This window comes from Ranitomeya variabilis, chromosome 2 (genome assembly GCF_051348905.1).
Source record: "Ranitomeya variabilis isolate aRanVar5 chromosome 2, aRanVar5.hap1, whole genome shotgun sequence".
NCBI lineage: Eukaryota > Metazoa > Chordata > Amphibia > Anura > Dendrobatidae > Ranitomeya > Ranitomeya variabilis.
The window spans coordinates 599,018,985-599,045,710 of NC_135233.1; the positions used below are offsets into that span (position 1 = coordinate 599,018,985).

The 26,726-nt window shown below is 47.1% G+C and overlaps 3 protein-coding genes across 5 annotated transcripts in view; 2 read left to right on the forward strand and 1 right to left on the reverse strand.

The window, feature by feature from the left end:
- Window positions 1–2,250, forward strand: part of LOC143803893 (polycystin-1-like protein 3) — a 31,385-nt gene extending 29,135 nt beyond the window's left edge. The window contains exons 32-33 of the mRNA XM_077281652.1: window positions 390–521; window positions 2,114–2,250. Coding sequence (XP_077137767.1) covers window positions 390–521; window positions 2,114–2,224 — 243 coding nt within the window. The 3' untranslated portion in view covers window positions 2,225–2,250. The remainder of the gene's footprint in view (window positions 1–389; window positions 522–2,113) is intronic.
- Window positions 2,251–2,328: 78 nt separating this feature from the next.
- Window positions 2,329–17,357, reverse strand: IST1 (IST1 factor associated with ESCRT-III). Its single transcript, XM_077288556.1, has 10 exons — window positions 17,197–17,357; window positions 6,654–6,753; window positions 6,237–6,417; window positions 4,511–4,598; window positions 4,336–4,419; window positions 4,148–4,258; window positions 3,873–4,055; window positions 3,548–3,664; window positions 3,002–3,044; window positions 2,329–2,892 (listed from the first exon to the last, which is right to left on the reverse strand). The coding sequence occupies exons 2-10, from the start codon at window positions 6,739–6,741 to the stop codon at window positions 2,705–2,707; spliced, it is 1,083 nt and encodes a 360-aa protein (XP_077144671.1). The 5' UTR covers window positions 6,742–6,753; window positions 17,197–17,357; the 3' UTR covers window positions 2,329–2,704.
- Window positions 17,358–19,328: 1,971 nt separating this feature from the next.
- On the forward strand, window positions 19,329–25,274 carry ZNF821 (zinc finger protein 821). 3 transcript variants are annotated; one of them, XM_077288547.1, is made up of 7 exons: window positions 19,329–19,589; window positions 20,751–20,838; window positions 21,080–21,196; window positions 23,356–23,471; window positions 23,572–23,676; window positions 23,816–23,982; window positions 24,208–25,274. In XM_077288547.1, the coding sequence occupies exons 2-7, from the start codon at window positions 20,799–20,801 to the stop codon at window positions 24,842–24,844; spliced, it is 1,182 nt and encodes a 393-aa protein (XP_077144662.1). In that variant the 5' UTR covers window positions 19,329–19,589; window positions 20,751–20,798; the 3' UTR covers window positions 24,845–25,274. The 3 variants fall into 3 exon arrangements, with proteins under 3 accessions (XP_077144662.1, XP_077144664.1, XP_077144663.1); XM_077288549.1 differs by having other exon boundaries at window positions 19,459–19,589; window positions 21,080–21,187; XM_077288548.1 differs by lacking the exon at window positions 19,329–19,589 and adding an exon at window positions 19,599–19,626.
- Window positions 25,275–26,726: the final 1,452 nt, after the last annotated feature.

Genomic DNA, 26,726 nt, shown 5'->3' on the forward strand with positions numbered 1-26,726 from the left:
CAGCGTCAAAAACGCAGCGTCCAGATGTTACAGCATAGTGGAGGGGATTTAATGAAATCCCGTCTCCACTGTGCATTAAAAAACGCTTGCGTTTTTCCCGCAAAAACGCACATGCGTTACGTTTTTTTCAGAACGCAGCATGTTGCTACAATGAGCAAAACACGCAGGAACACCGCAGGTGACCTGCCAGTGACCTCAGGTGCAGTTTTGGTCAGGATTTTACCTGTATAAAATCCTGACCAAAGCCTGAAGCAAACCTGAACGTGGACACATACCCTAAGGACTGTTCCAGTTGCTTGAATAACCCTATACTGCATTCTTCTTTGGATCGGCGCCATAATTTCTCGCCAATACCCCATCATGCCCTTATGTCATCTCTCCTTGTGCAGGTAATCAATCTGGACCCCGTCCTGGGCTCCCTGCTCATCTTTACATGCGTCATTTTTCTTGCATTCATAATCGTCAACATCTTCTTGTCCGCTTTGTTGAACGTCTTCTCCAGTGAGCGCAAGAACCCAACGGTAAGAACAAAATAGTGAAAAAAACAAAAAAGAACCCCCACTTGCAGCAAATAGGTCATCAGCCATAACAATACCAAGGTGCATACATGATTAAATAGATCTTCGACCTGATGAAGGCTGGTGTACTTACTTAGAAAATGCACATCAAGACGCTGTGTCAGGCCGGTTTCACACGTCAGTGGCTCCGGTACGTGAGGTGACAGTTTCCTCACGTACCGGAGCCACTGACACACGTAGACACATTGAAATCAATGCATCTGTGCAGATGTCATTGATTTTTTTTGCGGACCGTGTCTCCGTGTGCCAAACACGGAGACATGTCAGTGTTCGTGGGAGCGCACGTATTACACAGACCCATTAAAGTCAATGGGTCCATGTAAAACACGTACCGCACACGGACGTTCTCCGTGTGCCGTGCAGGAGACAGCGCTACAGTAAGCGCTGTCCCCCCCACATGGTGCTGAAGCCGCCATTCATATCTTCTCTGCAGCAGCGTTTGCTGTACAGAAGATATGAATAATCCTTTTTTTTTTTTGTTTCTCGTGTTTAACATAAAGATCCATGTCCCCACCCCCCTCCCACCCCCTGTGCGCCCGCCCGCTGTTATTAAAATACTCACCCGCCTCCCTCGCAGTGTCCTGTCCTGGCCGCAGCTTCTCCTGTATGCGGTCACGTGGGGCCGCCCATTACAGAAATGAAAATGCGGCTCCACCCCTATGGGAGGTGGAGCCGCATATTCATGACTGTAATCGGCGGCCCCACGTGACCGCTCATACAGTAGAAGGTGCGGCCAGGACAGGAAGCAGCGCCAGCGAGGGAGCCGGGTGAGTATTTTAATAACAGCGGGCGGGCGCACAGGGGGTGGGGACATGGATCATTCATATCTTCTCTACAGCAAACGCTGCTGCAGAGAAGATATGAATGGCGGCTTCAGCACCACGTGGGGGGGATAGCGCTCATCTCTAGCGCTGTCTCCTGCATGGTGCGTGTGGTACCCAGTCGGCACACGTGTGCCACACTGATGTGCCACAGAGACACACGGGCACACGGACACGGATAATTCCGGTACCGGAATTATCTGGACGTGTGAGACTGGCCTCATCCAGTAACGGACATGCTCACGCAAAGGTAATTGCAATATTAGGCAAGGCAAACTATGAAGAATGATGATATAGAGGAGATGAGCAATTTAGTTCTGGCTTCCTTTGTCCTGCGTCCAGACCAGACCAGTCCACCATGGCAGCGGGTCTTCGCTTCTGCAACCAGTGTCCAGGGCACCCTTGGAACTAAATACACACCATGACATTGTGAGGCCAAATAGGGACAAGAAGAGGCGAGGATGCCAGGAACAGAAAAAAGGAATCGCCAGCACAAATCAAATTGCTCATCTCTATTAAACAGTCATCGTGACATTGACTTTCAAAGTAATCACACCAGCCTCATCTGGTCTAAAATCTATTTTAGAATGTATTCCAGTTGGTATAATGAAACCAGATGACCGATCCGCTTTATTATTGAACAAAAACACAATTAACCTGTATACTCGCATGTGACGTATCCACAACCTCATCTCCCCCTTTTCTACTTTTTAGCCATATGAAGAAAAAGAAATTGTGGACATGCTCGTGCTAAAGCTGTCGGGGCTTTTCGGAATATCCAAGAAGGCAGAACAGTCGTCAGTGGGGAAAGAGAAGCAGTCGTGATCAACCTAGGCCAATTCAAGAATCCTATTTATTGGCAGCATATACATATATTTCAGCTGCTGGTATATTCCTCATTTCTGCATTATAATCACTGCACAAAAAACCCTGGAAGGCCACAGCTTTATTTTTAAGAAATGCACGCTCATACAAGCCTGAAAATGTTATGTACAAAGGTTAGAAAATCAGGAAGGGAAGCAGCTCATTAATATATTAGCAGAGATCAGTCCTTTGGGTCTCGCTTTATGACATTCCTGCATAACATAGAAAATATGGCTGCACTGGAGAAATAAGTCCTCGGCTTAGACTCGCACCAGGCCAGTGGCCCCTGACTGCAACAGCCCCAAATATTCAGTGTAGGGGGAAATCAACACATCAAACCTGCATTGGGAGGGAACCGTATTCACCCCTCAGTTAGAGGAGAGGCCTAGAAACAGACGATGAAGGTTTTATAGCAGATCAAGATTATGAATTTTTTTTTTTTTAAGTTTTCTTCTTCAGCTCCTCGAATCTGCGCGACAGGTCATCAAAATCAATATCTTCGGAATTGGAAGTTGCAGCTCCGGCAGAAGCAGCGGGGAGAGTGTCTGGAACGGAGGGCAATTCTGGGAGGACAAAGTTATCCGATACTTTTGTTCGGGGTTTGGCAACAGGTGCGGAGTTACCTGGACCTGAAGACATAAAGAATTGTGGTTCACCACTGTTTCTCATCTGTACCCCAAATATATAATAAAGCATTACTTCTGACCATTAATCATGCTCGTCCTTATGTGCACTCACCATCTTGAGGAGGTGCGTTTGCCTGTGGCCCGCCATCACCAATCTGTTGGAGACAAGGAGTTATAGAGTTGTTGTAAATAGATTGGAAGGACCCGGTCTAGCGAGTGTTCATCAGAAGGAAGAGTCTTTTAATTAGCTGGCCTGGTGCGAGGTCGCACAGACATTGTCGCACCATATCTGCTAATCAGGAGAAGAGCAGCCAGTGCCGGGGAAGTAGGAGGTGGAACCCAGGAATCTGATTTCGCTACTGAACCAAGCCATACGAATAGATTTGCACCATGTCCTTTGACATCTCTCACCTTCAAAACTTTAAACAAAAACTTTTGACATGTCACCAAGACGTGGTGAATGTTAAGATTTAGTTTAATAGAGTCTGACGTGCAGCGATTCAAGCCGTGTACACATTGCTGTCTTACGAGCTCAGACTGTAACCTCAGTGTCCCTCCGATATAATACAGAGCCACAAGGAGAGAAAACATCGGATGCAAGCACCACCACCAGCACTGTCCCTACGGTGTAGCATCATGTGCACCCTCAGCTACTTACAGACTCATACGTTGGAGGCATACATGGGATTGGTGGGGGCCCCATGCCCATTGCTGGAGGATTTAGATTACCAAAAGGTTGATAGATTCCCATAGGCGGTCCATTGAATGTCTCCTGCTGTGAATAGGAAAAAAAAGTGTTATTACAATGCAAACTACAATAAATTACTAAACAGATCTCAGGGTTGATGACGCTGGTGTACTTACTTTGAAACTAGTTGTATAAAAGTAATTAAATGAAGATTTAATTTTTATGATTTATACAGTCATTCTGATATTGATTTTCAAAGTAAGTGCACCCATCTCATCAGGTATAGCACACATACCGGTCCACCAGGTGCAGGGTAACTGAATGGAATAGTAGGAGTCGGCATCTGCATAGCTGGCACAGTTGGCAACGGTATACCAAATCCTCCACCCCCACCACCTCCGAAGCCTCCTCCTTTTTTCATGTCGTCTGAAAATTCCACATCTATAAGATCTGCCTCGATGCCAGTGGGAACCTCGGCCTTAAAACGCAGGGGGTAAGTGGAAATTAGAAGAGATGTAGGGTCACTAGCGGACAAGGCTACTGTTAGTGAAATGATTGCTCTTCACCTACCATAACCACAGAATCCGGTTCATAGGGTACATTGTAGTTCTTAGCAATCTCGATGAGGTACCTCTCGACCAGAATTTTTGGAGGAGCCTCCACACTCAGCTTGTGCATCAGCTACAAGAAGGAAGAAGAAGTCACGACTAGATAATATCTTATCAAATGCAAGGTCACCCAGTGACACCAGCACTTACCCGATCATTGACCGTTCCGATCTGGTTTGTCCTGCACAGCTTGCCGTATTCTTTACTATACTTGGCGCACAGTTGATCTGCGACCTGCGGAAAGAAATAGCGGTGCGCGTTAGTCCAGCACAGCATCATAGTGCGTAAACTAATTTTGCACACGTGTATGACACCAATAACTCACTATTTTCAGTTCAGACACTTCAGTCTGTAGACGTGGAGCCGCCCAAATTAACGTGGAGACGGCTTCAGCCAAACCCGGATCCAGCTCCCTGGAAGAAAACAAAATGTGTACACTAATAACTAGAGGATGGAAAACCTTAAGGAGCTCCGTATATACAGTACCACCACCATGGAGCGGGATTTTTTATTTTTTTTTTTAAGCCTGAGACTGGAGTGGATTCAGGCAGAAGAAGACATAAGAGTATGCTCACACGTGAAAGATAAGCAGGGAAAAAAGCCACAGTGCAGAATCTCATCCACGTGGATATTGACTGGTGGTGCAGATTTTACATCTGCAACGTGTCCAATTTGTGCGAATGTGCAGCAAGAATGCATGTGCGGCAATTCTGCATCAAAATCTTTGACAAAAATAAAATCACATGCAATAGGCAGATTTTTATCATGGATTTTGATGAGGATCTGCAATGGTTCAAAATGTGCACGTGTGAATGTGACCCAAGAGGAAAGACGTCCAAAAATGTCACTTTACTCTAGGGTTTGGCTCAATTGACTGCAGGTGTGAATGCAACCTAATGGGGTAAGTGATTAAATCAGTGCAATACTAAAGGTACCGTCACACTAAACGATATCGCTAGCGATCTGTGACGTTGCAGCGTCCTGGATAGCGATATCGTTGAGTTTGACACGCAGCAGCGATCTGGATCCTGCTGTGATATCGCTGGTCGTTGCTGAAAGTTCAGAACTTTATTTGGTCGTCAGATCGGCGTTTATCGTCGTATTTGACACCAAAAGCAACGATGCCAGCGATGTTTTACAATGGTAACCAGGGTAAATATCGGGTTACTAAGCGCAGGGCCGCGCTAAAAGTAAAAAAAAACCAAATAGTATATACTCACCTTCCGCTGTCTGTCCCCCGGCGTTCTGCTTCTCTGCACGGTGTAAGCACAGCGGCCGGAAAGCAGAGCGGTGACGTCACCGCTGTGCCCTGCTTTCCGGCTGGCACTTACACAGTGCAGAGATGCACAGCGCCGGGGGACAGACAGCGGAATGTAAGTATGTAGTGTTTGTTTTTTTACGTTTACGCTGGTAACCAGGGTAAACATCGGGTTACTAAGCGCGGCCCTGCGCTTAGTAACCCGATGTTTACCCTGGTTACCCAGGGACTTCGGCATCGTTGGTCGCTGGAGAGCGGTCTGTGTGACAGCTCTCCAGAGACCAAACAGCGACGCTGCAGCGATCGGCATCGTTGTCTGTATCGCTGCAGCGTCGCCAAGTGTGACGGTACCTTAAGGAAACCCTGAAAACATGACTTGTTGGGGACCATGAGGACTGGAGTTTAGGAAGAAGTTTCTGACAACTAGAACCACTGCAATCCTGACAACTTGAGTGCTCCTCCACTCTCAGTAAACAACGTATGGATAGTAATAGAAATTTACAGACATGCAAGTCCTCCTGGGGTTCTAGGAATAGGACACTCACCAAACTACTTTTAAGGGGGCTTTCTTATGATATTGCTGACGTATCCTTAGCAAAGATAATCAATATGAGGTGGGTGAGGGTCCGATGCCCACTGCCCACCACAATCAGCTGCAAACAGTGAATAGAGCTGAATCCACTGTTGGAGCTGATAACAGCTGATCTGTGGGGGGCCCAGTGTCGGATCTCCACAGCTCTGATTTTGGTCCATGATAGGATTATCAGTTGGAAAAATCCCTTTAATCTCTTACTTCATGGATTGAATTAACCCGAATCTGGCCAGGAGCAGATCACAGTACAGCTCTAGAATCTCCATGGCTTCCACCAGGTAATCTTCTCGGATAATGTGCTCCACCCGGATCCTCGCTCGCTCATCCTTCCCAGATGATAAATAGTCCGCGATCTCCTTCCGGGCTTTTTGCGCCAACTCGGCTGCAAGGGGAAAACGAAGAAGATAAGACGGAACCTAAGTTTGTAACTAGTTGTGTGCATCCCACCTTGGCAGTGCAAAACCACCACCCCATTGGCAGTGCAAAACCACCACCCCCCTTGGCAGTGCAAAACCACCACCCCCCTTGGCAGTGCAAAACCACCACCCCCCTTGGCAGTGCAAAACCACCACCCCCCTTGGCAGTGCAAAACCTCTTTAATTGCTGTGAGTTACTCACTTTTCTTTTTCTCCAGGAGTTTTAGTCGGTTTATGACAAGCCTCAAATTCACTCGAAGCCGCTCGGCCTTGAACCCGGAGCCCAACATTGTGCTTCACTCCTGCAATTAAAGAGATATTCATTCAGATAATGCAAAAAGGGGGGAACTATTGGTAAAAGGCACAGACTATGGTGCCGTAATATGGTGTTTAGAGATTTCCCTTTTTTTTTGTGCAAAATCACAAGAAATCTAGTGTCGAAGTCACATGCAAAACAGGATGCAAGTGCACTAGGGGTGTGACCGACTTCTCCCCACCCTCAATGCACTTCCATCTAACTTGCACATTCTGGAAGAAAAATAAATATGATTTAATCTTGTTTGTTGAACAGAAGTATGACGTAAAGCCCGGCAAGGATCAGGTGCATCGGTGAGGGTTAGTATTACTTCCTTTCTTTTTATAACCAGCCTGATCCCTTTAAATATCCCTGTCAATGCAAAGTTTGTAAAATTTAGGTCCGGCCTTATCTTACTGATGGAGCAGACATCAAGAGCGTCTGGAAGATCTGGGGACCAAAGCAGGGTCTTGCAGGCGTCGCTAAACGTGGAAGATAGTATGGGGGGGCACCAGCAGAAAGGAAAAAAAAAAAAAGGTAGGGGGTGGTGGTGGGAAGGAGAGAACTAGCATCCATCCGTCCCACAGACAGTGACGAGCAGTGGGTGCACTACAGGCCAATCCTCAAAGGGGGCATCTCGTTACAAGTGCCACTCCCAGCAGTGGAGGGTACAACAGCTTTCTACAGTGGTATGTAAAAGTTTGGGCACCCCAGGTCAAAATTACCATTAATGTTAACAGTTAAGCAAAATGAAGATGAAATGATCTCTTAAAAAGTCTAGTATATTGCCCAGCCACGTAGTAGATTGCCCAGCCACGTAGTATACAGCACAGAGCCACGTAGTATATTGCACAGCGACGTAGGATACAGCACAGAGCCACGTAGTATATTGCCCAGCCACGTAGTATATTGGCCAGTCACGTAGTATATTGCCCAGCCACGTATGTCACAGGTTAAAAAATAAAAAAGAAACATATACTCACCTTCCGAGGGCCCCTTGTAGTTCTGTCGCCTGTGTGCGGTGCACGCGGCAGCTTCCGGGCCCAGGGTTGGTATGAGCGCAGGACCTGTGATGACGTCGCGGTGACATGACCGTGACGTCATGGCAGGTCCTTCTCGCATACCATCCTTGCCACAGGAACCTGCCGCTTGCATGGAGCGGTCACCAGAGCGTCGCGAGGAGTGGGAAAGGCGGCGGAAGGTGGGTATATAATGATTTTTTTTTTTTTAACATTAGATGCTTTTACTATTGACGCTGCATAGGCAGCATCAATAGTAAAAACTTGGTCACACAGGGTTAACAGCGGCGGTAACGGAGTGAGTTACCCGCGGCATAACGCGGTCCGCTACCGCTGGCATTAACCCTGTGTGAGCGGTGACTGCGGGGAGTATGGAGCAGGCGCTGACTGCAGGGGAGTAGGGAGGGACTAATCGGACTGTGGCCGTCGCGGATTGGTCGTGGCAGCCATGACGGGCAGCTGGCGAGACCAATCAGCGACTTGGATTCCATGACAGACAGAGGCCGCGACCAATGAATATGCGTGACAGAAAGACAGAAGGACAGACGGAAGTGACCCTTAGAGAATTATATAGTAGAGATTTATATAGTAGAGATACACATTGTGTGTGTGTGTGTGTGTGTGTGTGTGTGTGTGTGTGTGTGTGTGTGTGTGTGTGTGTGTGTGTGTGTGTGTGTGTGTGTATATATACATACACACTGTGTGTGTGTGTGTGTGTGTGTGTGTGTGTGTGTGTGTATATATATACATACACACTGTGTGTGTGTGTGTGTGTGTGTGTGTGTGTGTGTGTGTGTGTGTATATACATACACACTGTGTGTGTGTGTGTGTGTGTGTGTGTGTGTGTATATACATACACACTGTGTGTGTGTGTGTGTGTGTGTGTGTGTGTATATATACATACACACTGTGTGTGTGTGTGTGTGTATATATACATACACACTGTGTGTGTGTGTGTGTATATATACATACACACTGTGTGTGTGTGTGTGTATATATACATACACACTGTGTGTGTGTGTGTGTGTGTATATATACATACACACTGTGTGTGTGTGTATATATACATACACACTGTGTGTGTGTGTGTGTGTGTGTGTATATATACATACACACTGTGTGTGTGTGTGTATATATACATACACAGTGTGTGTGTGTGTGTGTGTGTGTGTGTGTGTGTGTGTGTGTGTGTGTGTGTGTGTGTGTGTGTGTGTGTGTGTGTGTGTGTGTGTATATATATATATCTTTTACATTTTAGAAGCTGAAAAAAGGGAAATGGGTCAACGCAAAAATTTGGGCACCCTGCATGGTTAGTACCTAGTAATACCCTCTTTTAAAAATATCACGGATTGCAAACCCTTTTTTGTAGCCAGACAAGAGTCTTTCAATTCTTGTTTGAGGGATTTTCATTCATTCTTCCTTGGATAATTCCTCCAGCTCTGTGAGATTCCTGGGACGTCTTCCATCCTCTGCTATTTTCAAGTCTAGCCACAGATTTTCAATGATGTTCAGATCAGGGGACTGTGAGGGCCATTGTAAAACCTTCAGCTTGCGCCTTTTAAGGTCGCCTATTGTGCATTGTGATGTTTGTTTAGGATCATTATCCATCTGTAGAAGCCATCCTCTTCTCACCTTCAGCTTTCTTACAGATGGTGTTATGTTTGTATCAAGAACTTGTTGAAATTTCATTGAATCCATTCTTCCCTCTACCCGAGAAATGTTCCCTGTGCCTTTGGCTGCAACACAACCCCAAAGCATGACTGATCCACCCCCAGGCTTAAATGGTTGGTAACATGTTCTTTTCCTGAAATTCTGGGCCCTTTTTCTCCACACATACCTTTGATCGTTGTGGCCACAGGACTTGTTTCCAAAATGCACAAGGCTTGTTTAGATGTTATTTTGAATACGCTTACTCCTGACGCTGAATTTTATGGTCAGGATGCTGGAGAGGTTTCTTCTGATGACTCTTCCATGAAAGCCATATTTGCGCAGGTGTCTCTGAACAGTAACAGTAGAACAATGTACCACAACTCCAGAGTCTGCTAAATCTTTCTGAAGGTCTTTTGCAGTCAAGCGGGTGTTCTAATTTGCCTCTCCAGCAATCCTACAGGCAGCCATCACTGAAATTTTGCTTGGTTTTCCAGACATTATCTTGACCTCCACTGTTCCTGGTAACTACCATTTCTTAATTGCATTTTGAACTGAGGAAAGGACAACTTGAAAACACTTTGCTATCATCTTATAGCCTTCTCCTGCTTTGTGAGCCTCCACCAATTTCTATTTTCAGAGTCCTAGGCAGCTGCTTAGTAGAGCCCATGGCTGCTGTTTTGGCACAAGGTTAGAGGAGGTTGGGTTTTTATAAAGCTGGGAAATTTGCATCACCTGGCCTTTTCTAATGATGATAGTGAACAAGCCATAACCCTAACAGGCTAATTAACCCCTTTCTGTCATTAGACGTACTATTCCGTCCATGTGGGGTGGGCCCTACTTCCCAAGGACGGAATAGTACGTCATACGCGATCGGCCGCGCTCACGGGGGGAGCGCGACCGATCGCGGCCGGGTGTCAGCTGACTATCGCAGCTGACATCCGGCACTATGTGCCAGGAGCGGTCACGGACCGCCCCCGGCACACCGCGATCAAACATGATCGCGGTGTGCCGGCGGTATAGGGAAGCATCGCGCAGGGAGGGGGCCCTGAGAAATCAAACCCCCCTTCATCACCCGCTTAGTTAGGGAAAAATTAAAAAAAATGTAAAAAATGTATTTATTTCCATTTTCCCATTAGGGTTAGGGCTAGGGTTAGGGTTAGGGCAAGGGTTGGGGCTAAAATTAGAGTTAGGGTTTGGATTACATTTACGGTTGGGAATAGGGTTGGGATTAGGGTTAGGGGTGTGTCTGGGTTAGAGGTGTGGTTAGGGTTACTGTTGGGATTAGGGTAAGGGGTGTGTTTGGATTAGGGTATCAGTTATAATTGGGGGGTTTCCACTGTTTAGGCACATCAGGGGCTCTCCAAACGTGACATGGCGTCCGATTTCAATTCCAGCCAATTCTGCGTTGAAAAAGTAAAACAGTGCTTCTTCCCTTCCATGCTCTCCCGTGCGCCCAAACATATGGGGTATCAGCGTACTCGGAACACATTGGAGAACAACTTTTAGGGTCCAATTTCTCCTGTTACCCTTGGGAAAATACAAAACTAGGGGCTAAAAATAATTTTTGTGGAAAAAAAAAAATTTTTTTATTTGCATGTCTCTGCGTTATAAACTGTAGTGAAACACTTGGGGGTTCAAAGCTCTCACAACACATCTAGATGAGTTCCTTAGGGGTTCTACTTTCCAAAATGGTGCCACTCGTGGGGGGTTTCTACTGTTTAGGTACATTAGGGGCTCTGCAAACGCAATGTGATGCCTGCAGACCATTCCATCTAAGTCTGCATTCCAAATGGGCACCTTCCCTTCCGAGCCCTCCCATGCGCCCAAACGGTGGTTCCCCCCCACATATGGGGTATCAGCGTACTCAAGACAAATTGGACAACAACTTTTGGGGTCCAATTTCTCCTGTTACCATTGGGAAAATACAAAACTGGGGGCTAAAACATAATTTTTTGGGGAAATTTTTTATTTTTTTTATCTTCACGGCTCTGCGCTATAAACTGTAGTGAAACACTTGGGGGTTCAAAGTTCTCACAACACAACTAGATAAGTTCCTTGGGGGGGTCTAGTTTCCAATATTGGGTCACTTGTGGGGGGTTTCTACTGTTTAGGTACATTAGGGGCTCTGCAAACGCAATGTGATGCCTGTAGACCAATCCATCTAAGTCTGCATTGCAAATGATGATCCTTCCCTTCCGAGCTCTGCCATGCGCTCAAACGGTGGTTCCCCCCCAGATATCAGGTATCAGCGTACTCAGGACAAATTGGACAACAATATATAGGGTCCAATTTCTCCGGTTACCCTTGGAAAAATACAAAACTGGGGGCTAAAAAATAATTTTTGTGGAAAAAAAATATTTTTTATTTGCACGGCTCTGCGTTATAAACTGTAGTGAAACACTTGGGGGTTCAAAGCGCTCACAACACATCTAGATGAGTTCCTTAGGGGGTCTACTTTCCAAAATGGTGTCACTTGTGGGGGGGTTTTACTGTTTAGGTACATTAGGGGCTCTGCAAACGCAATGTGACGCCTGCAGACCATTCCATCTAAGTCTGCATTCCAAATGGCGCTCCATCCCTTCCGAGCCCTCCCATGCGCCCAAACGGTGGTTCCCCCCCACATATGGGGTATCAGCGTACTCAGGACAAATTGGACAACAACTTTTGGGGTCCAATTTCTCCTGTTACCCTCGGGAAAATACAAACCTGGGGGCTTAAAAATAATTTTTGTGGGAAAAAAAATTTGTTTTATTTTTACGGCTCTGCATTATAAGCTTCTGTGAAGCACTTGGTGGGTCAAAGTGCTCACCACACATCTAGATAAGTTCCTTAGGGGGTCTACTTTCCAAAATGGTGTCACTTGTGGGGGGTTTCAATGTTTAGGCACATCAGTGGCTCTCCAAACGCAACATGGCGTCACATCTCAATTCCTGTCAATTTTGCAGTGAAAAGTCAAACGGCGCTCCTTCCCTTCCGAGCTCTGTCATGCGCCCAAACAGTGGTTTACCCCTACATATGGAGTATCGGCGTACGCAGGATAAATTGTATAACATCTTTTGGGGTCCATTTTTTCCTGTTACCCTTGGTAAAATAAAACAAATTGGAGCTGAAGTAAATTTTGTGTGAAAAAAAGTTAAATGTTCATTTTTATTTAAACATTCCAAAAATTCCTGTGAAACACCTGAAGGGTTAATAAACTTTTTGAATGTGGTTTTGAGCACCTTGAGGGGTGCAGTTTTTAGAATGGTGTCACACTTGGTTATTTTCTATCATATAGACCCCTCAAAATGACTTCAAATGAGATGTGGTCCCTAAAAAAAAATGGTGCTGTAAAAATGAGAAATTGCTGGTCAACTTTTAACCCTTATAACTCCCTAACAAAAAAAAATGTTGGTTCCAAAATGGTGCTGATGTAAAGTAGACATGTGGGAAATGTTACTTATTAAGTATTTTGTGTGACATATCACTGATTTAATTGCATAAAAATTCAAATTTGGAAAATTGCAAAATTTTCAAAATGTTCGCCAAATTTCCATTTTTTTCACAAATAAACGCAGGTAATATCAAAGAAATTTTACCACTATCATGAAGTACAATATGTCACTAGAAAACATTGTCAGAATCACCAGGATCCGTTGAAGCGTTCCAGAGTTATAACCTCATAAAGGACAGTGGTCAGAATTGTAAAAATTGGCCCGGTCCATAACGTGCAAACCACCCTTGGGGGTGAAGGGGTTAAGGTCTGAAACCTTGGTCAAAGTTACCTGAGCACACAAATCTCTAAGGGTGCCCAAACTTTAGCATCAGCCCATTTTCCGTTTTGTTCATATTAATTTTCATATAGATTTTTTTTTTGTTTTGCCTAAAATACAAAGGAAATTTGTCATCTTTAACTTCAGACCTTTAAGAGATCGTTTCATCTTCAACTTGCTTAAAGGGAACCTACCACCCCGTTTTTTAAAAATTAGATAAAAATAGTGTGAAATAGGGGCAGAGCTGGGCTTTACATTAGGGCCTTTTCGGTGCCTTTACACCCCCGTTAGGCTGCCCAAATACCTTTGTGAAGTGGCCGTTTTCTGCTGTCACTCAAGTGGGTCAGGTCGGATGGGCGTGGTCACAGCGCTGTTTGTCCCCCAGGATCCTGCTCATCATTACGTTGGTGGCGTAGTGGTGTGCGCATGTCCAGCAGGCGAATCCACTGCCCAGGAGATGAATAACGGCGCGGTCTTCGCTATTCAGCCGTTTACCGGTGGGCGCGGCCATCTTTCCTGTGGCCGCGCCTGCGCAGATGGAGCGCTCTGCTGCCCGGGACTTCAGGAAAATGGCCGCCGCGATCTCCATCTGCGCACGCGCGGAATCCCGCGGCCATTTTCCTGAAGTCCCGGGCAACAGAGCGCTCCATCTGCGCAGGCGCGGCCACAGGAAAGATGGCCGCGCCCACCGGTAAACAGCTGAATAGCGAAGACCGCGCCGTTATTCATCTCCTGGGCAGTGGATCTTCTTTGGACATGCGCACACCACTACGCCACCAACGTAATGATGAGCAGGATCCTGGGGGACAAACAGCGCTGTGACCACGCCCATGCGACCTGACCCACTTGAGTGACAGCAGAAAACGGCCACTTCACAAAGGTATTTGGGCAGCCTAACAGGGGTGTAAAGGCACCAAAGAGGCACTAATGTAAAGCCCAGCTCTGCCCCTAGTTCACACTATTTTTATCTAATTTTTAAAAAACGGGGTGGTAGGTTCCCTTTAACTGTTCACAATAACAGTAATTCTGACCAGGGGTGCCCAAACTTTTACATGCCACTTTAGCTCAATAGCCATCACCCCTCCACAGGTGACAGGTACAAGTCCCATGGAGGATGAATCATCGTGTCTGGGGAGTATAACTACAACACATCGTGACTTTTATAACTTCCTGCTCCGCCCGCTCTTTAGTATTATATGTGCCTAATGTCACTGCAACACGCTGGGAAAACACATGAAAACTAAAGCAGCATTCTTACCCCCTGCCTGACATCTACAGGTCTATTTGATTACAACTTTTCTATTTTTTTTTTTTTTTTTAGCAAAAATTTAATGCAGCTTTTTCTACAAAAAGCCTTAAATAGAATTCTACCGTTTTTTGTCTACAGTTCCTATGCAGACCTATGCGTCTCCATGGTTACGGAACAGACAACACTGTTGGTAATCTGCACCTTGTATACAGCATGACAGCAAATTCCTAGTGGCAGATATGGACATGTGACCCGACCTGAGGGTGGTGAAGTAATGCAGCACGTGACTTCAGACAGAGGGCAGCACCGTAGCACAGGGTACAGCTGTTGCAAAACTACTACCCCCAGGAGGCAATGACAGCGCCACCCGAGCATAATGCAAAACTAAAACTCCCAGCATGCAATGACATTATTAATTTATGGGTGATACTTGGGCAATCAGTGATACTTGGGCAATTTAGAAGGGGTTTTTCCACTAGCGGAGACCCCCTTATAAATATCTATACTTTTTATAGTCAGGGGACGAATGTTAATGTCCCTGGGTGACTCATGCTGCTCCCTTAGGGCTGTCCCACACGTCCAGATAATTCCGGTACCGGAATAAATCGGTACCGGAGTTATCCGTGTCCGTGTGCCTGGGAACTCACGTAGGCCATACGTGCGGCACACGTGTGCCGCCCGTATGGCGAGTGGGTACCACACGGAGCGTGTGGTACCCACGCGTTTGGTACCCTGCATCGTGCTGAAGCCGCGATTCATATGTTCCCTGCAGCAGCGTTTGCTGCAGAGAAAATATGAATAATAGTGTTTAGAATAAAGATCTATGTGTCCGCCGCCCCCCCACCCCCTGTGCGCCCCCCCGCTGTTCAGAAAATACTCACCCGCCTCCCTCGCTGCTTCCTGGTCTGGCCGCGGCTTCTAGTGTATGCGGTCACGTGGGGCAGATCATTTACAGTCATGAATATGTGGCTCCACCTCCCATAGGGGCGGAGCCGACTATTCATGATTGTAAATGAGTGGCCCCACGTGACCGCATACAGTAGGAGGCGCGGGGCAGAGAGGAAGGAGTGACAGCCAACGTGGGAGTGGGTGAGTATTTTCAGGACAGCGGGGGGGCGCACAGGGGGTGGGAGGGCGGCGGACACATAGATCTTTATTTTAAACACTATTATTCATATTTTCTCTGCAGCAAACGCTGCTGCAGGGAACATATGAATCGCGGCTTCAGCACCATGTGGGGGGGACAGCGCTTACTGTAGCGCTGTCTCCTGCACGCACACGGACCCCAGACGGAGAATGTCCGTGTGAGGTCCGTGTTTTACGCGGACCCATTGACTCTATTGGGTCCGTGTAAAACGTGCGCTCCCACGAACACTGACATGTCTCCGTGTTTGGCACACGGAGACACGGTCCGCAAAAAATCAATGACATCTGAACAGATGCATTGATTTTTATGGGTCTACGTGTGTCAGTGTCTCCGGTACGTGAGGAAACTGTCACCTCACGTACCGGAGCCACTGACCTGTGAAACCGGCCTTAGAGGGGTCATCCTGGACCTATCCGCACTCCTTTGTTTCCCTATGAAGCCAAGCAGGTGGCTGGGAAGTAATAATGTAACACAAGCGATCAATCACAAAACACAGAAAATAAGAAAAACTACCCTAAAAATAAAAGAAAGTAAAGAACTTCCTCATTTTGTTATCGCCGTAATTGTCCTGCTCCATAGAATTGTTACCGCACACTGAACGTTGTAAAAGGAAAAAGTTAAAAAATGAAATAAATACAGGGTGGGTTTGTTTTTTTATTATTTGGATTTTTCCAAAATCTTTTTTAGGAGATTTAACAGTAAAATGAACCAAAGGCTATGAAAGGGGGCGGGTGGGGGGCATGGCAGCAGGAAGGGGTTAATTAAGTCCTGTGGACAGCCTATGGGCAGAGGATGGCTGGGTCGGGGTAAGGCTCTCGGGACAGGGTCGGGCTCTCAGGAAGGGGACAGGGGCAGGGCTCTCGGGACGGGGTAAGGCTCTCGGGACAGGGTCGGGCTCTCAGGAAGGGGACAGGGGCAGGGCTCTCGGGACGGGGTCAGGCCCTCGGGACGGGGTCGGGCTCTAAGGACAGGGTCGGGCTCTAAGGACAGGGTCGGGCTCTAAGGACAGGGTCGGGCTCTTAGGACGGGGTCAGGGTTCTCGGGATGGGATCAGGGGCAGAGTTCTCAGAACGGGGTCAGGGGCCGGGCTCTAACGACAGGGTCGGGCTCTCAGGACGGGGTCGGGGTCAGGCCCTCGGGACAGGGTCGGGGGCCGGGCTCTAAGGACAGGGTCGGGGTCAGGCCCTCGGGACGGGGTCAGGGGACGGGCTCTAACGACAGGGTCGGGCTCTAACGACAGGGTCGGGCTCTAACGACAGGGTTGGGCCCTCGGGACAGGGTCGGGCCCTCGGGACAGGGTCAGGCTCTCGGGACAGGGTCAGGCTCTCGGGACAGGGTCAGGCTCTCGGGACAGGGTCAGGCTCTCGGGACAGGGTCAGGGGCCGGGCTCTAAGGACAGGGTCGGGCTCTCAGGACGGGGTCAGGGGCCGGGTTCTCGGAACGGGGTCGGGCTCTCGGATTTGCAGCCTCTCACTCACTGACAGCAGGCAGAGCTATAGGAAGCGATGAAGGATGGAGACAAAGGCAGTTACAGAAGAGACGACCCGCCCTCCGTACACGGGCTATCGGGCCGCATTGTGTATGAGGGGAGACACAGGACGCGCAGCCGCACACACCGGCCACCGTACTCACCGCAGACCCCAACACAATCCCCGCCGGGTGTAGAGGCCTCGCTGCGCCGCCGGCTCTGCTGTCAATCCCTAGAACTGCGCAGAACACGCCCTCCGCTGACGTCACGACGACAGGCGGGGCTAAGTAGACATAAATGCGCTTCCTAATGACGTCAAAGTCATGTGCCACTGTGGTGGGCGGGGCTTAGCCTGGGATAAGCAGAGAGGTGATAGGTGGGAAGTGTTTACTTCCTGGTGACGTCATGACCATGTGATATAGTCTTGTGAGGCTGCGGGCAGAGCAGTGTGCAGAGTGTAACTCTTTGCTGACCGGTCTGTCTGGTTCCGGCAGCTTCTGCACTTTACCACCTCTGGGCTCAGGCTAAACAGTGACCACTGCAGCCATTAGTGTAATTTAAAGGGATTGTCCAGTTATGGCTCAGGCTGAAGAGTGACCACTGCTGCCATTACTGTAATTTAATGGGATTGTCCATTTATGGCTGAGGCTCAAGAGTGACCGTTGCAGGCATTACAGCAATTTAAAGGGATTGTCAATTTATGGCTCAGGCTCCAGAGTGACCACTGCTGCCATTACTGCAATTTAAAGGGATTGTCCATTTATGGTTTAGTCTGAGAAGTGACCACTGCTGCCATTACTGTAATTTAAAGGGACTGTCCCATTTATGGTTCAGGCTCAAGAGTGACCACTTCAGCTATTACTGTAATTTATAGGGATTGTCCAGTTATGGCTCAGGCAGAAGAGTGACCACTGCTGCCATTACAGTAATTTAAAGGGATTGTCCATTTATGGTTCAGGCTCAAGAGTGACCACTTCAGCTATTACTGTAATTTAAAGGGATTGTCCATTTATGGCTCAGGCTAAAGAGTGACCACTTCAGCTATTACAGCAATTTAAAGGGATTGTCCATTTATATGTAAATAAAGCCTAATTATTGTCCGCTTTCATTTTTCATCTCTCCTTTCAAGAGTCATAACTTTTTTTTTTAATACTTGTTTTTCTTCTTGTACTTTTGAAGGACGCCATTCATTTTGCCATAGAAAATTAGTGAAAAAAAAATTCCCTTGCAGGGTGAAATGTTCATTTTTTATTTTGTTTTTAACGGCGTCTATTAAAACTGACCGGTTAAATATGATTTTGCTGGTCATTACGATTACGGCGATGCCAAACTTGGGTATATAATATTTTAGCATTAAAAAAAATTCAATTTTTTTTTATAAAAATATATTTTGGATTTGTGTCACCATTTTTCAAGACCCCTTATCTTTTTTTTTTTTTTTTTTTTACATTTCTGTTGGTAAGGGGTTGTTTCTTATATTATAATTACTTGAATAACTTAATTAAGTTTAATATTAATATATTAATTAATATATACTCAATATAAATGTAATGTAATTGATTTAATAAATACATTTAATTTATATTTGATATAAATAATATAATAAATCAATATTAATTTATATCAATAAATGAATAAATTTTTTAATAACTGATATCTTATTTTTTTCGTGCCTAGTATAAGTATTGTGTAGTGAAATTGATGGTTTTGGCTTACAAATACTGATGTAAAATACTGACCATGTGAACGTGGGCTTCTGCGTCTCCTCCTATTGTAAATCCCCCTCTGTCGCGCCTGCGTTCTGTCAGGTTTCCAAAAAAAAGGTCAAGTGACTAAAAGAAGTGACCCGACCACCCTTCAGGGGTCCTCCGCTATGGAGCCGCTCCGTACTTTATGACAGAAGTCAATGGGAGGCCCCCCAAAAAGTCACAAAGATCGCGGAGTGGTTTTTTTAAGCCTTTTTGAGGCATTTTCACCTCACGTTTTATTCACTGTTTATAGGGTTTAGAAAAATGGCTAAAAATACTTTTTTTTTTTTACAGATAACTTTAGAGAAAAAAAATGGCAGATAGACGGAGCGTTTTCTGAAGCGATTTTCTGCTTGACGCGTCGTGTGAATGTCGCCTTAGTGGCCGGTAGGACACGTCGGGGTAGGGGGGCGATAGTTCCGGTGACATGAGGGGCATACAGGCATGGCTGACAGGATTCCAGACACCTGGTTATGTAGCAGACTTTTGGGGGGGACATAAGTGGTCGGCCTGCATCACGTCTGCGCCACCATGACAGCGCTGTCCCCATACTCAGAGGGAAGGGCCATCATGGTGGGCTCTATTACACCATTACTGGCATTTGTGGGGGCTTTTACTGTAAATACTGCGGTGAGGGGGCCCCATGGCAGGAGACTGTATACAATGGCTGATGCTCCATCATCCCCTCTCTGCCTGGTCACATGACCACATGACGTCATCAGAAGGCCTCGCTCCCTCCAGCAGATGCGGCCGCATTCACCGTCTGTCTGGAGGAGCCGGGACACGCCCGGACACCGGGGCCCATGCATGTGAGTACAGGCGGTGGCCACACCGGGGCCCATGCATGTGAGTACAGGCGGTGGCCGTGCACCGGAGCTCACTGCCGGGTAACACCCCCCGGGATGTGCCGCTGTAATCACTGCAGCGGGGCTGGGGAGACATGCAGATGGCGGGGCGCCCCCTGCTGACCGTGCAGCCCTGCACCAGGCATGCTCCATACATACTTGACCTGCATGTAATGTGATAATGCCATGCCCAGCTGCACTCCTCATCCATTCAGTGCAGGCCCTGCTCCAGGGTAATGGGGGGCCCTACTCCAGGGTAATGGGGGGCTCTGCTCCGGGGCCCTTACAGTCCCAGGGGCCCCTCCCCACTTTTCGTTATTTACTCCTTGCCTTCTGAGAGTGATAACTTGTTTTTTTTCTGGTCCATACTGCTGTATCTGGGGCTCGTTCTTTGCGTCACGAGCTAGCGTGTCGATCATTACCATTTTGGGGTTAGGATAGATTTTTATTCATTTTTTGGTTGGGAGGGGAAGTGACCATTAAACTGCAAATCTGCCATTTTTTTCCCCTAATTTTGGCGCTCGCCTTACTGAATACTTATTGTGACTTTTTTTTTTTTTTCTTTTTAGGCAAAAATATATTTCATGTATTGTGTTCAACTTTTTTAGTCTCTTAGAGGGTCATATTATTTTCTACACTACCGTATAGATCATGAAATTACCGATCTCCTCTGGAGCCCAGCTCAACATCATCCTCACCCCGCAATCGTGACCCTGTCCTTCCTCAGGTGCCGTTCTCACAATTGACTGACGGTGGCATGAAACAGTTGTGTTCAGAGTGGCTCTGATCGCAGCTGTTACACTGGTTCTGGCTGTATGACGCGGCTCCATACTAGTAGGGCAGATGCCACAAATGCTAGGTGTTGGTGTCAGACTTAGTAGTAGGGTGATAGCTGGGACCCTCGCTGGTCTCTAGAACGTGGGACACACACCATGACATGCAGTCTTTTGCTTGGGGGGGCTTACCATTAGACCTGACCTTGCAGGTAGTAGGCCTGAATCATAGGAGTGAACACTACGTAAATCCAGCCCTTCCCCTCGGCCTCGTTTTTGCACATATTCTGCATTACATTTTTCTCCTTTGTACCTGCTTTACCCTTTTTATCTTTTTTCCCCCAATATTCAGAGCTGCTCTGTGTAGGAGGACAGCGTGAATGTAGCCAGTTCGCATAAGATGTCCCGGAGGAAACAGACAACTCCAAATAAAGTACATTGTGAGTGCCGCCCTATTGAGACTTGAGGGGGAGACAAGTGGGAATATGAGACGCATTGGTCTGCATGGGAGCTGTAGATACAAAATTACTCCTGGAATGGGTGCGCCAATCACCTGTGCTTGGTTTGAACAGTCATATTGTGCTGACAGAGACTCCATAGGCAAAGCTGCAAGTTGTGCTTATCTCAGGACCCTTGGGAGGAGTGTAATGGTATTTTTGTCCCTTTTGTTTCCCTCCTTAGGGGAGAACATGTTTGCAGGATTGGAGCAACAAGCTTGTGAAGCGATGATGAAAACTGAGATTATAAAGCAGGAGGTGTCCGAGAGAGAGCAGAATGACCGGAGCAGCAGTGAGTCAGGTGCAGTGTGATGGTCTAATCAATCATATGATTGCCAATTACCCTTCTTCCTTTTAGGCCTCTTTCACACGTCAGTGCCTCTGGTATGTGTAGTGACAGTTTTCTCACGTACCGGAGACACACACATAGACCCATTCAAATGAATGGGTCTATGCACATGTCTCCGTGTTTTCACGGACCGTGTGTCAGTGTTGAAAACACGGAGACATGTCTGTTTATCTCCGGCAGCACGGTCCTCAAAGCGTCCCGCACACGGAGAACAGTGTGCACTCTCCTCCGTGTGCATGTACCGCCGGCAGGAGAGACAGCGCTACAGTGAGCGCTGTCCCCCCTGCGTGTGGTGCTGAAGGTGGCATTCATCTCTTCTCCCCCGCGGGAGAGAGGAGATGAAAAATCAAGTTTTTTTTTTTTTGTTTTTTTTTGTTATAATGTTATAAATAAAGTTTGGGGGTCACCTCCCGCCTCCCATTCCCCGTGCGCCCACCCGCTTGCAGAGAAATACTCACCCAGCTCCCGCGATGCTTCCTCTCAGCGCCGGCATCTTGTCTTGTGTGAGCGGTCACGTGGTACCGGTCATTACAGTGATAAATATGCGCATATTTATCACTGTAATGAGCGGTACCACGTGACCGCTCACACAGGACAAGATGCCGGCGCTGAGAGGAGGCATCGCGGGAGCTGGGTGAGTATTTCTCTGCAAGCGGGCGGGCGCACGGGGGATGGGAGGCGGGAGGTGACCCCCAAACTTTATTTATAACAACAAAAAAACAAAAACTTGATTTTTCATCTCTTCTCTCCTGCAGGGGAGAAAAGATGAATGCCGCCTTCAGCACCACACGCAGGGGACAGCGCTTACTGTAGCACTGTCTCTCCTGCACAGTCCGTGTGGTTCTCAGGCGGCACACGGCTGCCGCACGTGTGCCACGTGAGCACACGGACACAGATAACTCCGGTACTGATTTCTCCGGTACCGGAATTATCTGGACGTGTGAAACCGGCCTTAGAGAGAACCTGTCGTCACTATTTAACCTGTTAACGTAAAGGTATGGCCATAATGGCCCTGTTATACTGATTTAATGGATACCTTTAGTGAAAAAAAATCTTGTTTAATTCACCTTAGAAGCTTTGGTGCAATAGTCTCTTTGTGCATCAGGGTGGGAATGTGGATAGGGTCTTCAGGTCTGCCGTGGCCCCTACACATTTGTATGAGTCTCCTTTTTATAACTGTGCCCGTGCACATTCATGTTTCCAGCAAAATGGCGCAGGAGGCTGCTTAGCTTAACCTCCAGGGGTGTCCAGCAAAATGGCATCGGTGACCGTATATGCCAGCTGCGCCATTTTGCTGGAGACTGTCAGAGGTTAATCTGAGCATGTGCCGCCTCCGGTGCTATTTTACTGGAGAACGTTGGGACATGAATGTGCCCAAGTGGCGCCCTCGTCAAGATCAGGTGCTAGCTCGAAATTTAAAGGAGGCTCATACAAATGGGCATGGGCCACGGCCATACCTTTACTTTAAGGGTATATTCGCAGCAGTTTTCCATCAGGTTTACAGTACCATGTAAACCTATGGAAAACCAAATCCGCAGTGCCCATGGTGCGGAAAATACAGCACGGAAACGCTGCGTTGTATTTTCCGCATGTCAATTCTTTGTGCGGATTCCGCAGCTTTTTACACCTGTTCCTGTATAGGAATCCGCAGGTGGTAAAACGCAGGTGAAATCTGCACAAAAAACGCTGGAAATCCACGGTTAATCCGCAGGTAAAACTCAGTGCATATTACCTGCAGATTTTTCAAAAACGGTGCCAAAAAATCCGCACACGAATCCGCAACGTGTGCACTTAGCCTCACAGGTTAAATCGTGATGGCAGGTTCTCTTTAAAGAAATAAAGGGAGAAGATGATATTTGACTGCATCTCCTTCAAGCAAATTATCATGATCTCGGTAAAGAAATTTGCGTAGACGCCAATTGCAGTCATGTATGGGTACTGGCAGTGGTTACAATGCTGCGATCCCGGCAGGTGGGAAGTGTTGGCCATTCTGTTCATCTCTTGGCTTCTATATTGCGAGGACGGGGAGCAAAAGTCCTCTCCTTTGTGGTAGAATTTAACAATTCTCCCTAGAATATCGCCTTTAATGCCGTCACCTTTGCTTTTTCCAGGCGACAGTGATGAGGATACTGAACTGTCATCTCCGGCTTCCGAAGAAGACAACACAGAGAAGGAAGGAGAACCAGGCGTAAGCAGAAGGATGAGGAAACGAGAAGGAGCATCCATGGTAAGGGGCGTAACGTGAGGGGTAATGGAATGGCAACATACTTGAATCCGTCATATGTATGTTACGCTGACCTTCTGATGCTTTGTTCCTCCTTTACTAGGTCCACGAGTCTTTTGACGGTAATCTGGATTCTGTGCTTTTTATTTGCCCCATTTGTCAGCTGGACTGCGAGAGCCACGAGCAGCTGATCACGCACGTGTATCAGGTAGATGACATGCTGCCCCTTTATCTTAGTAGGGACCCCATAATGTCAGCGTTCTGGTATTTGACTCCCTCCAAAAATGGAAATTTACCTTACAGACTTGACTCCATTTATTCACAAATTTACATCTTCTCGTCTTCAGCACACCGCTGCCGTGGTGAACACGAAAAGCTACTTGTGTCCCGTGTGCGGCCGTGCCCTCAGCTCCCCGGGGTCCTTAGGACGACATCTGCTGATCCATTCCGATGATCAGCTTTCCAATTGTGCTGTATGCGGCGCTCAGTTCTCCAGCCATGACACCTTCAACAGGTAAGGGATGAAATCTACATTGATTAGCAGAAAAAAAAATGGTGAGTAGCGCTGACTATGTCCCAGGACTTCTTCATGACAGTTGGGTTTCAAACTGCAGCCTGGCAGGCACCGGTCGGCAGGACCTCACCAGGTCCTTCCCACCTCAAGAAGTGAGCTGCATCGGAGCTACCCTTTAAAATACATCCTCATAGTTAAAGTTATTATGTCCTGCTTGTTTTTCAGTGAAAAGCTGCCAGAGGTTTTGTCTCCGGAAAGCTGGGACCAGAACAACCCTAAAAGCCCCAGCGGTATGGACTTCAATGCTGTTTACCCTGCTGGAGTATTACTTGTGTGCAATAACTGTGTGGCTTACAGGAAGATGATGTCAAGTCAGACCCCCACAGTGCGCAAGTGGGCCAACCGTAGGCAGAAAGAGCCCGTGCAGGCCCGAAAGCAAAGGCTGGAGCGGGAGCGTACCGCCAAGAAGAGCAGACGAGACAGCGAGACCCCCGATGAACGAGAGCTGAGACGGATGAGGGACAGGGAAGCTAAAAGACAGCAGAGAATGCAGGAGACCGACGAGCAGAGAGCAAGGCGCTTGCAACGAGATCGTGAGGCCATGCGCGTGAAACGGGCCAACGAGACACCGGAGAAACGTCAAGCCCGACTCGTTCGGGAGCGAGAGGCGAAACGGTTAAAACGACGTCTGGAAAAGATGGACATAATGCTCCGAGCGCAATTTGGGCAGGACCCATCGGCAATGGCGGCATTGGCTGCAGAGATGAACTTCTTTCACCTTCCGGTGGGGAATAATGAGCTGGAACAGCAGATTCTTGGGAAGATTGCACTGGACGATCAGAATAATGGGACCCTGCACTGACCGTGGCGGTTGGGAGGGGGGTCCTGTTAGAATGTGATACTTTAATCAGATTTTTCTCTATACCTCCGCTGGGTCTCTCCAGAAATGAGAAGCCCCCTCTCCTCTATCTTAGGGTGGTCTATGTTGCAGTCCATAGCTCAGGATTACAATGCTGCTGGAGGGGAAAATGTTTAGTATCTGCAGTGGTCGTGTGGATATTACAAAGGGACGATTATATGATGTGTGCAGGATCCAGATCTATGGAGTCTACTGTGCGGCTGGAGCAGCGCCGAGACTGTGATACAGGGTATGAACACAAGCAGACATCACGTGGCTGCCGTCGTGCCGTGTCTGAGCTCTGCAGTATGTGTGTAGTATGTCTTATTTATGTGTGTATGGCAGAGTATCACACCCGTGTAATGTGGAACCAATAAATTATTTTAATACGAGGTTCATGGTGGTCTTCTGTTCTGGGTGTATCCTAGATGAGCGAATCGGCTATCTTGGGTTTCCATGTCTATAAAATGTTGCATAGTGAAGAATTGCTCAAACAGGTTTTTGCTCAGGTGCTCCAAAGGTTTAACGTGTGAAAAATAAAAAAACAATTATATTAATGGCCACCATGAAATGCAGAGGACTGTAAGCCATTGGTCCTGACTCCTCTATATACTTATTACAGGGCTGTGGAATCGGAGGCCGTTTTGGTGGAGTCGGAGTCATGGAAATTGAGCAGTCGGAGGTTTGGCTTACCGACTCAACAGCCCTGCTTATTACTATATGAATGAATGTTGGAAATGCTTTGTGTTCTAGGCAGATCAGGGAATTGATATTTCAGTGGAGCAAAGTTAGGGTAAGTGTTCACATGCAGCTGATTTACTGCAACCACAGGACTCTTACCAATCGCTGCTTGGTATAAAAGCTGCATGAAGCAGCAGGGGCTGCAGTGAGATTTGACGCCCTCGTCATCAGGGCCCATTGGTGTGTACAACATCAGACATCATTGCTGCCATTGTAGATGCAATGAAATAGCTCTGAGAATGCAGAGACTGAAGCAGCAGAGATGCAGAATCCTACAGGAAACCGAATGAAGGGCAAGATGCTAGGAGTTTATACATTACGGTGCTGAGATTTCAGACACTGAAACAGCAAGGACTGCAGTGACAAGAGGTTCTGCAGCCTAAGAGCTGATTACTGTTTAGTACTTCATATAAAAAAAAAAGTGTGAAATAGCATCGAAATCTAGTCATAGCCGAAAGTTGTCACCCTTGAAATTGATCCAGAAAATGAAGTACTTCTGGAAAATTATTGCAATTCCCCATGTTTTGTTATACACAGGTTTATTTCCTTTGTGTGTATTGGAACAAAAAACAAAAAAAATGCAAATTGGACATAATTTCACACAAAACCCCAAAAATGGGATAATAAAATTGCTGGCACCCTCAACTTAATATTTGCTTCATATAACCATCAACAAGCTTCTTACACCTCTTACCTGGAATTATGGATCACTCTTCTTTTGCAAACTGCTCCAAGTCTCTGATATGTGAAGGCGCCTTATCCCAACAGCAATTTTAAGATCTCTCCGCAGGTGATCAATGGGATTTAGATTCGGACTCATTGCTGCCACTTCAGAACTCTCCAGCGCTTTGTTTCCATCCATTTCTGGAGTCATTGTTCTGCTGGAAGACCCATGACCTAGGATGCAAACCCAGCTTTCTGACACTAGGCACTACATTTCGACCCAAAATCCTTTGGTAATCTTCAGATTTCATGATGTCTTGCACACAGTCAAGGCACCCAGTGGCAAAAGCAGCAAAACATCTCTTAACCTCCACCATATTTGACTGTAGGTAGTGTGTTCTTTTCTTTATAGGCCTCATTACGTTTTCAGTAAATAGCAGAA